This window comes from Anomaloglossus baeobatrachus, chromosome 1, assembly GCF_048569485.1.
Source record: "Anomaloglossus baeobatrachus isolate aAnoBae1 chromosome 1, aAnoBae1.hap1, whole genome shotgun sequence".
NCBI classification, from domain to species: domain Eukaryota; kingdom Metazoa; phylum Chordata; class Amphibia; order Anura; family Aromobatidae; genus Anomaloglossus; species Anomaloglossus baeobatrachus.
The window spans coordinates 701,097,700-701,110,769 of NC_134353.1; the positions used below are offsets into that span (position 1 = coordinate 701,097,700).

The window sequence follows — 13,070 nt, forward strand, 5'->3', positions numbered from 1 at the left end:
TCCCACGGCCGCTCATTCACTTCTGGGGCTGCTAATTACGTTCATTGCATATGCACTGCTTTCCCCGCCCACCGGTATCTGTGATTGGTCACCGGTAGAGGGCCGTGTGAACCTCCAGCTGTGCCCCCAACTTACCTGAGTAATGTCACCGCTGATCTCTGCTTAGCCTCTGCCTGAAGTCCACAATGGTCGATCATGTTCCATGATTACGCACTGTGCTTTCAGTAATGTAGCAGAGCTGGAACTGTCGAGGGACCTTGTGTGGATTACGTCGGACTTGCAGGGGTGTTTTGAGCGATAATAAAGTGGTGAAAGAGGGTGCTTTTTTGTCTTTTATTTCAAATAAAGGATTTTTCAGTGTTTGTGTTTATTTACTTTCACATAGATTAGTAATGGGGGGTCTCATAGACGCCCCTCCACTACTAATTTAGGGCTACTGACAGCTGTGATTAACCCCTTATTACCCCAATTGCCACTGCACCAGGGCAATCGTGAAGAGCCCAATAAAGAGCTGGGATTGTCGCATTTAATGAATCCGGCAATCTTGGGCGGCTGCTATTGTTAGGCTGGGGGGCCTAATAAGCACGGGTCTCCCCAGCCTGAGAATACTACTCCCCAGCTGTCGGGCTTTATAATGGCTGGGTATCAAAATTTGGGGGAGCGCACCGTGTTTTTTTTTATTATCATTATTAATAATAATAATAATAATACAAAAAAAAAAAAAAAACCGCAAGAGGTTCCTCTTATTTTGATACACAGCTAAGATAAGCACATGGCTGGGGGCGGCTGCCTGTACCCATGGGCTTTATCTGTGTTGGCTGTTATAGTGTGGGGGGACCCTATGCAAATTTATTTATTTTACACTACGATAGTGACCTGTAGACATGGTCTGTGATTGGTTGCAGTCAGACGCTGTCAGTCAGCGTGGGGGCGCATCTGACTGCAACCAATCACATGCCCGTGGGTGGGAAAAGCAGTGCATGTGCAATGAAGGTAATGAGCGGCCCCGGAAGTGAATGAGCAGCTGTGGGAGCAGTTACAGCCATGCCGGTGACTCAGTAAGTATGAAGCTCTTGCGCCTATCCACCTATCCCTTCTGCCACCATTATTAATAGCCGGATTCTGGTCCCTGGAGGCAGGCGTCTGGCCAGATATCTGGGGCCAATCCTGGGCTTTTTTTTTTAATCCGGTTAGAACCGCCGGTTCCGGTTATTTGTGAGTCTGTTCATCACTAGTCTGGAGCCATGCTGGCCAGTCCAGCACCTTTAACCTCAGGTTTTTTTTGTTTTTTTTTTTAGCAAGGCAGTGGTCATTTTGAAGGTGTGTTTGGGGTCGTTCTGTTGGAATACTGCCCGTGGTCCAGTTTTTGAAGAGAGAGGATAATGAGGTGCGTCGGGATGTCATAGTACATGTTGGCATTCATGGTTCCTTCAACGAACTGTAGCTCCCCACAGCTGGCAGCAGTGATGCAGCCCTAAACCATGACACTCCCACCACCATGCATGCCTGTAGGAAAGACACACATCTTTGTACTCAACTGGTTGCTGCCACACATGCTTGACACCATCTGAACTAAATAAGTTTATCTTGGTCTTATCACACCAATTCCATAGCACTTTACAAACATCAGCAGCACTGTCACAATCTCACAATCTAAATTCCCTATCAGTATGTCCTATCAGTGTGGGAAGAAAACAGAACCCTGAGGAAACCCACGCAAACAAGGGGAGAACATACAAACTCCTTGCAGATGTTGTCCTTGATAGGATTTGAACCCAGGACCCCAGCACTGTAACACTGCAGTGCTAACCACTGAGCCACCGTGCAGCCCATATATTCGCATATAAATTGCTGAGAGCTGATATGGGAATACACAATAATAAGTGTTTTAATGCACATCAACATGCAGTCACTGTATAACTACACTCTCCATTTATGCATGAAGGTGTGTGTCCACTAGCCCATGCTGCTATGCAAATCAATGCCCACATGATGTGAAATTTATTTTCCTCTCTGAATACTTCTCACCAATGCACATGCGCACTAACCACCGTTTGCGGATATCGTTAATATGGTACATGCACTGTAAATCCCATTTGGGTGACTTTCTTATCTGGATACTCACTGCCAGTGTGCATGCGTGGGGCATGCCATGAGGATAAGACATGCTGCTCATCAAACACACGTACGTTATCTCTTCTAATGGATTTCTGTATATAAAACTCTTCCGGGCCTACAGTCTATGCTTATCTTCCCCCTGTTGAAGCTGCCTTGAGCAGCATAACGCGTGGGATCTGCACCCACCCCACTTACTGTAACGAGATCTGCAGAACTATCTAGCTTTCACATCTCTGACCTAGAAGTTTGCCTCAATATGGTATACTGCAAATTTTACTTATCTCAATTTATGCCTATTATAGGGCTGTCTATTTAGCCTTATAAGATTGAATATATTTACATGAGCTGCTTCCACTATCAAGTGTAAACTGGAGATGACTGGTTTTCTTACTCTTTTAATTTGGACTTGTGGACAGCATGCTATATTTATATTGTGTGCTTTTATGCATACAGTATCTATTACTGTAGTTAATATGTGCAATTCATGCTAATGGTCATTTGTGTGGTCATCGTATGTCATTAGCTTCTGACTAGTATCCTTGTAACTGTTGTGGAGGCTACTGATGTATTTATGAGCTGTGTTCACTGACTTCTGATTTACTTATATACATGCATGTACAGATTAATGTATACAGGCTGCCTTTTCTGATTGTAATTGTATTTGTGGGTGCATTTCTGTCTAGGAGGGTGCTGGACAATTGGATATTACCTATGGTGTTTTAGTATGTTCATGGATTAACAAACTTTTTTATGTTACTATTTATTTTTACTGGTGTGCTAGCACTTATTGCTTATATTTTCTTTGTATTGCATGGTTACACTAGCATTAAACCCCCCTATAGTTACATGCATTATTGCTGTGCTGCTTTGTTTTACTATTATTGATCTTTATGGATTCTTCAGAGAATTCTTTGCCATGAGGTGCCATGTTGAACTTCCAGCTTCACACCTGAGACCTTGTAACTCTAATGACTCACAGGAAAATGGCTAATTGGGCACAATACTCACTTTTGTTGCCAGTGGTTTAGACAGTAATGGCTGTGTGTAGAGTTATTTAGAGAGCACACCAATTGTGTGCTCTCTAACTCTACCAGAGCTGTGCACTGACTAATTTACATTGTGCATATATCTTCAGTGTTGTCCATCAAAAGATATAAAAATATTTATAACAATGTGAGGGGTGTATTCACTTTTGTTATACACTGTATCTGTGATATTTTTCAGTATGGCTTCTATAATTTCTTGACACAGATTGTGGCTGGTGACTGTTTCTCAGAGCAGAATGTGGCTCTCAAAGTAAAAAAGGTTGGAGACCACTGCTGTAGTGGATGGTGAGATATGGAGTGGGAAAGTCAAGTTCAAAACTTTGTTACCCTTTTGCACATCAGTGTATATGTGAAACTAACTATCAGAAGAAAATTGACATGTGTCTTTTCATAGATGAGTATAAATATAGAAGAGCTGAGCGTGTAGTCTGAAATTGTTGATTTTACATAGGCTTGAAGCAAGGATTCTCTGGTGCCACATAGGAAACCAAGCAGTCAAAGTGAATTGAGCAAGGCCACGCACGGCTAGTTGGCATGTGGCCAGGAGTATGGATATGGTATACTTGTGGTCACAATTATATGATTATATCATAATGGAGGTATTGCTAACAATGATTGCAAACTCAGGGGCGGGCTTTACACGCTATGATATTGTTAATGATTTATCGTCAGGGTCACGTTGTTTGTGACGCACATCGGGCGCCATTAACGATATCGCAGTGTGTGACACTTATGTGCGACCTAAAACGATCGCAAAAGCGGCCAAAATCGTCCTAAAACAAAAAATCGGTCTCTTCTAATTAGCAATGTTGTTCGTCGTTCCTGCGGCACCACACATCGCTGTGTGTGACACCGCAGGAGCGACGAACATCTCCTTACCTGCTTCCACCGCCAATGCGGAAGGAAGGAGGTGGGCGGGATGTTTACGTCCCGCTCATCTCCGCCCCTTCGCTTCTATTGGACGGCTGCCGTGTGACGTCGCTATGACGCTACACGACCCACCCCCTTAGAAAGGAGGCGGATCGCCGGCCAGAGTGACGTCGCAGGGCAGGTAAGTCCGTGTGACGGGGGTCAGCGATGTTGTACGCGACAGGCAGCGATTTGCCCGTGTCGTACAACCGACGGGGGCGGGTACGATCGCTTGCGATCTCGCTAGCGAGATCGCGTGTAAAGCCCGCTTAAGGATACCGTCACAAAGGCTGGTTACACAGTGTGAAAGTAACGGCAAATCCACATGAAATGGAGAGGATTTTCCCACTGCAGAATTGCCACAAGTCTTATGTGCCTATACCTGAAGAATATAGGGATACACTTTGTATACATAGCAAATGTTTTACAAAAGATAAGCTACATACCAGGATTACGGATGATTTTATGCCTGCCAGGCAGTCTGTCTAAAGTGACTGGCCCTGTGGAGTTGACATCTGCTGTATGTTAATTATACTGCAGATTCAGCATCATTTGTTGCAGGTTTTGCGGCTGTTGGTTTTATATATGTTCCCTGATTGTAATAAAATTCTTAATAGCGGACGTTTTCTGTTCCAGTGCTGCTTTTGTCTCGATCTTGTGACCACAGCTGTCACTGGCTGGAAGTCACAGTTAACGGTCACTAGCTCTCAATCCAAGTCTATGAGAGCATAGTCTTCAATGGAGCGGACGTATGTATACTTGTCCTCCACTATATTCATTGTCTATGGGACTGATGGAGAAAGTCCATTACAGTGCTCAGCTGTTTCCAGTAGTCCAATAGAGAATGAATTGAGCAGAGCCTGAACATGTGTACCTCCACTCCAATAAAAACAGGGCTCTACAGAGCCCCATTCTAAAAATTGGGGAGGTCCCAACATTTTCACACCTATTAATCAGCAAGTTAACCATTATCCTATGGATTGAGAATAACTTGCAATTTTGGGAAAACCCCTTTCAGTGCCAAAAATGCCCCCAAAATGTCCGTCATTTAACAATCTATACTACTAGAACACACAGATGCTGTTGTTTCCACATAACTAAATTACAACCAACTACAAATTCCAATAATCTGGCATCTTGGTGATTCTAAACATGCTAGATTATCAGATATTTTACTTTCAATAATTACAGTAATGTGCCCGGATGATAAAAATGGATCTTGTAAAACATTGACATTTTTATTGACAGCTATTTGAAGAGTAAGCAGTGCCTCTAACAGCCAGTACTAATATCAGTTAATATCTTGCCTCAGGATCAGTCATTAAACCCTAGGCTTTGGTAAGAAAAATAAACCAAGATGACTCAAGGAGAAGACATTAATGCTATCTTGTCACATTACAAATCTCAGCATAATGATGTGCTTATATTATTAACCATATCTTTTATTGATGCATGTTCTTAAAGCAAAACTAGAGGCTACAAATCAAAGATCGCCGCCTTTCAGTTTACACATACAAGATTCAAATACTTAACATCGTTTCCACGCTTTTCCGACCCATTTGTTTTTTACAACGTGATGCATTATTGATGTGCTTGCTGCATAAATAAGACAAAGTTAAAAATATTTATAGAGACAGAAGATATTTCCCACTGGTAGTTGTGCTTTCGTTTGGTTCTCTGGCTTTTGTGCTGGTTAATAACAGTATTTCAATAATTTAATACATTTTAGCATTTTTTAGGCACCAGAAGTTCACAATGTTTGATATGTATAATTATCCTTGGTTAACGGAGATTTTCTTTATGATAAAATACTAATGTTGTAGCTTAAACTGGTATGTGCTAGTTTTCCACTGAGAGATGTCACAATTTAGCATTGTGCGTTCGGTGAAGGTCACTTGTCCTTCTCCATCAATGAGAACTATGGTGTTGGTCCTAGAAACAAAATAAAGAAGGTGTAAATGAAATTCCATTTTGCCTCTGCCTTCATTAAATCATATACTATTTACCTAGCATAAGTGATGAGTATCAATATACAGTACATTATAAAGGACATCATCATTTATTGGGAGAACTGTGTATACAAATTGCCTCTTCAGAGTTAGACTTGAATTCTAGTGCCAACTACTAGAAGTAGCAATATTAAAAGTTAATATTGATGGATAATGACTTACAGGATTGCCACTTGCAGTAGGTGGAACGAGAGTTCAAGTCCTCTACATCTGAAGGGCAATTTGTGTATTTATTTACCAGAGGAGCATTGCGTGTCCTATAAGTCTCCTTACACTAAAGGTCCAGTCACGCTAAACAACTTACCAGCGATCCCAACAACGATAGGGATCGCTGGTAAGTTGCTAGGAGGTTGCTGGTGAGATGTCACACTGCGACGCTCCAGCAATCCCACCAGCAACCTGACTTGGCAGGGATCGCTGGAGCGTCGCTACACCAACCAGTGACCAGCCCCCAGCGCCGCGTGGAAGATGCTGCGCTTGGTAACTAAGGTAAATATCGGGTGACCAACCCGATATTTACCTTGGTTACCAGCGCACGCAGCTACACGTGCAGAGAGCAGGAAGCAGCGCACACTGAGCGCTGGCTCCCTGCTCTCCTAGTTACAGCACACATCGTGTTAATTACCCGATGTGTGCTGCAGCTACATGTGCACAGAACAGGGAGCAGCGCACACCGCTTAGCGCTGGCTCCTTGCTCTCCTAGTTACAGCACACATCGGGTTAATTACCCGATGTGTAATGCAGCTAAATGTGCACAGAGCAGCGCACAATGCTTAGCGCTGGCTCCCTGCTCTCCTAACTACAGCACACATTGGGTTAATTAACCCGATGTGTCCTGCAGCTACATGTGCACAGAGCAGGAGCCGGCACTGACAGTGAGAGCGGCGGAGGCTGGTAACGAAGGTAAATATCGGGTAACCAAGGACAGGCCTTCTTGGTTACCCGATGTTTACTGTGGTTACCAGCGTCCGCAGAAGCCGGCTCCTGCTCCCTGCACATTTAGTTGTTGCTGTCTCGCTGTCACACACAGCGATGTGCGCTTCACAGCGGGACAGCAACAACTAAAAAATGGCCCAGGACATTCAGCAACAACCAACGACCTCACAGCAGGGGCCAGGTTGTTGCTGGATGTCACACACAGCGACATCACTAGCAACATCGCTGCTACGTCACAAAAGTTGTTCGTTAGCAGCGATGTTGCTAGCGATGTTGCTTAGTGTGACGGGGCCTTAACTTGAAGCTCTCCATAAGGATAAACACTACCCTTTAGATAACAATAAAAGTAGCTTAACAGGTATCTAGCTGGTTTCTGTGTTGAGATTCCTAACAGAGGCTCCACGGACTTTTTTGATTTGCATATTTCCCAGGGGACAATGTACCTAGGATTTCACTGTCTTGAGCGCACTCGCTGGCTGCCGGCAGTGTTTTCTCTGGCTGGTCTCCTCAAGATCAGTGATTGTTTTGTCTTGTTAGTCTACTAGGCATTGCTCCCACCTGGCCAGAATTCTACTCCACACTGATGAGGGGCAATACCCCGAAACAGCTGTCTGTGGATGGATACCTGGCCATGGTATTTCCCTTGTCATATCTTTAAAGTTGTCAAAAAGTTGGATATTGACTAAAGGGGCCACTTAATATGGTGGTTATGGTGGTCTCCTAGAAAGAGCCACCCCTTGGCTGGGTCCTTCCCGGAGAGATATCTGGCTGGTTTCTGTGTTGAGACTCCTAACAGAGGCTCCACGGACTTTTTCAATATTAGACATATACATAGTAGACAAATAGAATCACAGTCAGTAATATCAGTAGTCTTTATGTCATGGATAAGCTCCCATGAACATTGGGTGACTGTCGGCCAAATGATTGTTTAGCTAACAGCTCTCTCTTCCGAAATTCCCCATATATAAGAACCCTTAGCATGATCTGTTGGGAGTGAGTTAGAAGGTCCCCATACACATTAGACGGATTGCTGATCCTGCCATTATCGGAAGACTTTAGCCTAATGTGTATCGTTATATTGAGCTCCAGAAAAGCAAAATGTCACTTTAAAAAAACCTGCAGGATTTGTGATTTTCTGGAGACAAAGTTGTATTCTATCCCAGGAAACCCACGTTAAGTTAACCAGTGGCTCTTCATTTAAAAGCCCCTACTGCCCATTAGAATAAAGACCGCAGAAGTCATGTATCTTATCCTTATGACAGCTTGCCTGTGTTTGCTTTTGCACAACCACTAAACAGTTCAGGACTATTCAACATCTACAGAGGATTGGCACAACAGTAAGTGCACATCAGTAGCGTAGCTAGTACAACCCCTGGCAAAAATTATGGACTCACCTGGCTCTAAGGATGTTCATCCAGTTGTTTACTTTTGTTTAAAAAAAGCAGATCACAGAAATGGCACAAAACTAAAGTCATTTCAAATGTCAATTTTCTGGCTTTAAGAAACACTAAAAAAAAAAATCATGAAAACAAAATGTGCTAGCCAGTGACCACTACTTTTCAAGACTAAACAGGGGAAAAAAATTATGGAACCACTCAATTATGAGGAAAAAATTCTGAAATCACTCTGTAAATCTTCATTCCCAAAACTAACACCTGCATCAAATAAGATCTGCTTGTAAGTCTGCATCTAAAAAGGAGTGATCACACCTTGGAGAGCTGTTGCACCAAGTGGACTAACATGAATCATGGCTCCAACATGAGAGGTGTCAATTGAAACAAAGGAGAGGATTATCAAACTCTTAACCCTAGAACATGCAACCATAGATATCTACACTTTCACATACCTGGGGCCTTTTAGGCCTGTGTGCAAATAACATGGAGAAACGCAAATAGAAATACTTTTCAAAGTTTATTTCAGATGTGAATATTTCAAAACATTATAATTATGTGCATAAAACAAGAAAAAGTAATTACACCGGCTTAAAACGCTCAATATATGCATTCTATATAATTCTTTATATATATATAAAACAATTTTTTTTGTCTAAAAGTTTTTTATATAAAAGTTGTAGTAAACATGGTGCAGGAGTATTTCTTTTCAAAAACTTTCCTTTCTTTTTTTTTCTCTTGGCTCTGGAGGTTCCTGGAAATGTATACCACATCGGATCATAGCTTCCGTAATTTGCCTTGGCAAGTATTTCGTGTTGCTTCGCTCCATCATGGTAGGCATCAAAAGTTCAAAGACAAAGTAAGACAAGATAAAGACAAAGTCTTCCCCAGCAACAGTACAGACAAAAAGACTGAGGATCACATGTAAACCAAGTACAGGCCTAAAAGGCCCCAGGTATGTGAATATGGGGTAGTCCCAAAAAAAGAGTTGTTTTACCAAAATACATATAACATAAAAATATATGAACAACTGGAAATTACTACCAACTATATACCTGAGGAATACCTAGAGTTTCAAAATTCTAACTAAAGTAATCTTGCAGAAAATAGAAAACAAGTAACCTAGCAGGCCTGTGAGGCCCCAGGTATACGTTCTAGGGTTAAAAAAGGATAAATCATCACGCAATGTTGCAAAAGATGTTGGTTGCTCACAATCAGCTATGTCTAAAATCTAGACCAAATACAAACAACACGGGAAGGTTGTTAAAGGCAAACATACTGGTAGACCAAGGAAGACATCAAAGTGTCAACACTGGAAACTTAAAACAATATGTCTCCAAAACAAAAAATGCACAGCAAAACAAATGAAGAATGAATGGGAGGAAACTGGAGTCAATGTCTGTGACCGAACTGTAAGAAACCGCCTAAAGGAAATGGGATTTGCATACAAAAAATCTTAACAATAAAAAGATGACTGCCTGAAGAGAACATGTAAATATCCACAGTCATTGATGACATGGGGCTGCATGTCAGGTAAAGGCACTGGGGAGATGGCTGTCATTACATCTTCAATAAATGCCCAAGTTTACATTGAAATTTTGGACACTTTTCTTATTTCATCAATTGAAAGTATATTTGGGAATGATGAAATCATTTATCAAGATGATAATGCAGCCTGCCATAGAGCAAAAACTGTGAAAACATTCCTTGAAAGAAGACACATAAGGTCAATGACATGGCTTGCAAATAGTCCGGATCTCAATCCAATTGAAAATCTTTGGTGGAAGTTGATGAAAATGGTCCATGAAAAGGCTCCAACCTGCAAAGCTGATCTGGTAACAGCAATCAGAGAAATTTGGAGCCAGATTGATAAAGAGTACTGTTTGTCACTCATTAAGTCCATGCCTCAGAGACTGTAAGCTATTATAAAAGCCAGAGGTGATGCAACAAAATACTAGTGATGTATTGGAGTGTTCTTTTGTTTGTTTTTCATGATTCCATCATTTTTTCCTCATAATTGAGTGATTCCATAATTTTCCCCCCGTTTGGTCTTGAAAAGTAACAGATACTGGCTAGCACATTATGTTTTCATGATTTTTTTAATGTGTTTCTTAAAGCCAGAAAGTTATCATTTGAAATTACTTTAATTTTGTGCCATGTCTGTGATCTGCTTTTTTTTAAACAAAAGTAAACAACTGAATGAACATCCTCAGAGCCAGGTGATTCCATAATTTTTGCCAGGGGTTGTAGCTACCAGGGAGAAAGAGGGTGTAGTACACCAGGCCCCGCACTTAGCAGGGCCCACCCGGAGCTATGCTACCCTTAACTATAACGGCGCGTGCAGCTATCCGATATAGTTAAGATCTGCAGTAGAGGAGGGAGTCACGGTCATCCTGCACTACCACTTTCCGTTATGAAACCACAGGTCACTTTAAGCCCGCGGTCTACAGAACGGCAGGATGATGCAGTGCTTTGAGTGATGGCACATGCACAGGACGTTTGCGTCCCAGCACGGTGACATCATTGTGCCATGCTGGGCCTCTGACATCCTATGCGTGGATCGGTGCTTTGAAGGAGGACTCGTTGTGATCCTGGTTTTGGTGAGTATATGATGTTTTTTTTATTTTAACGAAAACTTGTGATGTGAGGTGGGGGTGTGCCATCCCAGTGCTAGCAGCCGCCGCTGCTCGGATCCAGCCCTTCTGTGGGTGGCTCGAGGGTTTCCGGACCCGGGGGTCTCGCGGACATGCCGAATAAAAAGGGGGACGTAGATGTACGGGCTAGGCCGTATTAAGTTTGTGACGCCACCCACGGTGTGTGGTGAGGTGGGACACCACCGCTGCTGTTGTGGGGTACCCGGGGGAGATGTAGTGGCACCTGGATGTTAACCCCTCCGTGGGTAGGGATGGTTACCCCGGGATCCAGTGTCATTGTGCAGGGTATTGCGATGGCAAGGGCCGGCAAGCCCAGATGTGCAGGGGGATGTTTGGTTACTCACAGTAAATGAATCACACAAGTCTTTTGGTAAACCAAGGTGCTGGTGGCCGGCCACCGCGGCCGGTTGCATTCAGGTCCCCCACCCGGGCTGGTGGTCACTGTCCTTTTCCTCTGCACTTGCTTTGTGTATGGTGGCCTGCCTGGTCTGGAACTCAGGAGTCCGCTCCCGTGTGGATGGGGCCTAAGGAGCCATGCCCGCAGATGATGGCCCGTGGGATCTATGGGCCCTGGTGGTGGCCTTATCCCTATCGGTGGGCTGTTGTCTTCTCTTAGGGACTTTGGGTGGGACAGGACCTATAATCCTGCCCTCAATCGGTTAATTAGCTAGGCCGCTGGTTTCGGTTTCCGGGTCAGTTCTCTGTGTAGGTACCGGCTGGCTACAACCCTGTTCCCGGTACACCTCGGATCTGCTGAGCCGTCTTCCCATCTCCTGCTGACGGAGACCACCGTCTGCCACCTAGCCAAGGTACCAGGGCTCCAACCCTGGCACCGTTCAACTTGAACTTCCTCTGCTGGAGCTACACCTAGCTCCAGCCCACACTCCTCTCAACTTGAACTACCAACTTAATCTGTTGTTTTTCCCGCCCCAGGCTGTCTAAACCCCTGGGTGGACGTGTCCAACCGCCTGGTCCCGCCCACTGGTGTGCCTATCTTTCCCTAAGGGGGGGTGACTAGGGTTTCAGGTCGGCTGTGTGTCACCTAAGTGAGGGATGGTGTTAAGCGGGGGCCTATCTGTGACTACCTGGTTTTGCCAGGGCGTCACAGGGGCATCATGATCAATGAAGGAGGGGCCCATAATGCATTGTAAGGGCTACTGTGGGGGCCCCTCAAAGTGTAGGGGCCATTATACTGTTTGGGTACTAGTTTGGGGGCCATTATATAGTGTGGCAGCTAATGTGGGGGCCATTATATATTGTGGCAGCTAATGTAGGGGCCATTATATATTGTGGCAGCTAATGTGGGGGCCGTTATATATTGTGGCAGCTAATGCAGGGGCCATTATATAGTGTGGCAGCTGCCAGGAGATTCAGGTCTGTGAACCTGAGTTTACTGAGGTCAGGTTACCTGCGGTCACAGGTGGAGGACTGTGGGAACCCACTGTGACAACAAATAACCTCATCGCATGACTCATTCACAGCGTTAGGTCATGTTCCATGATCGTGCGCTGTAACTTAAGATATGTAGCAGAGCTGGAATCGTTGTGGGACCTTGTGTGGATTACGTTGGACCTGCAGGGGTATTTTAGGGGTTAATGAATTAGTGAAAGAGGGTGTTTTTTTGTATTTTTTTCCAAATAAAAGATTTTTCGTTGTGTGTTTATTTACTTTCACTTACAGATTAGTAATGGGGGAGTATCATAAACGCCTTCCATTACTAATCTAGGGCTTATTGGCAGCTATGGGCTGTTATTAACCCCTAATTACCCTGATTGCCACCGCAGCAGGGCAATCAGGAAGAGCCGGGAAAAGTGACAGGATTTTCCCATCTACTGGATGTGACAATCCTGGGCAGCTGAAGGCTGCTATTTGTAGGCTGGGGTGGCCCAATAAGCATGGGCCTCCCCAGCCTGAGAATACCAGCCCCCAGCTGTCGGGCTTTATCATGGCTGGATATCAAAATTGGGTGGAAGCGTTCGTCGGTTTTTAAAATTATTTATTTAAATA

General features: G+C 43.9%; 1 protein-coding gene across 2 annotated transcripts in view; it reads right to left on the minus strand.

Annotated features, from left to right (window-relative positions):
* Nucleotides 1-5,290: 5,290 nt before the first annotated feature.
* Nucleotides 5,291-13,070, minus strand: part of TANGO2 (transport and golgi organization 2 homolog) — a 285,769-nt gene continuing 277,989 nt past the window's right edge. For both annotated transcript variants that reach the window (XM_075341767.1, XM_075341766.1), the window contains exon 9: nucleotides 5,291-6,005. In XM_075341767.1, the coding sequence (XP_075197882.1) occupies nucleotides 5,885-6,005 (121 nt within the window). In that variant the 3' untranslated portion in view covers nucleotides 5,291-5,884. The remainder of the gene's footprint in view (nucleotides 6,006-13,070) is intronic.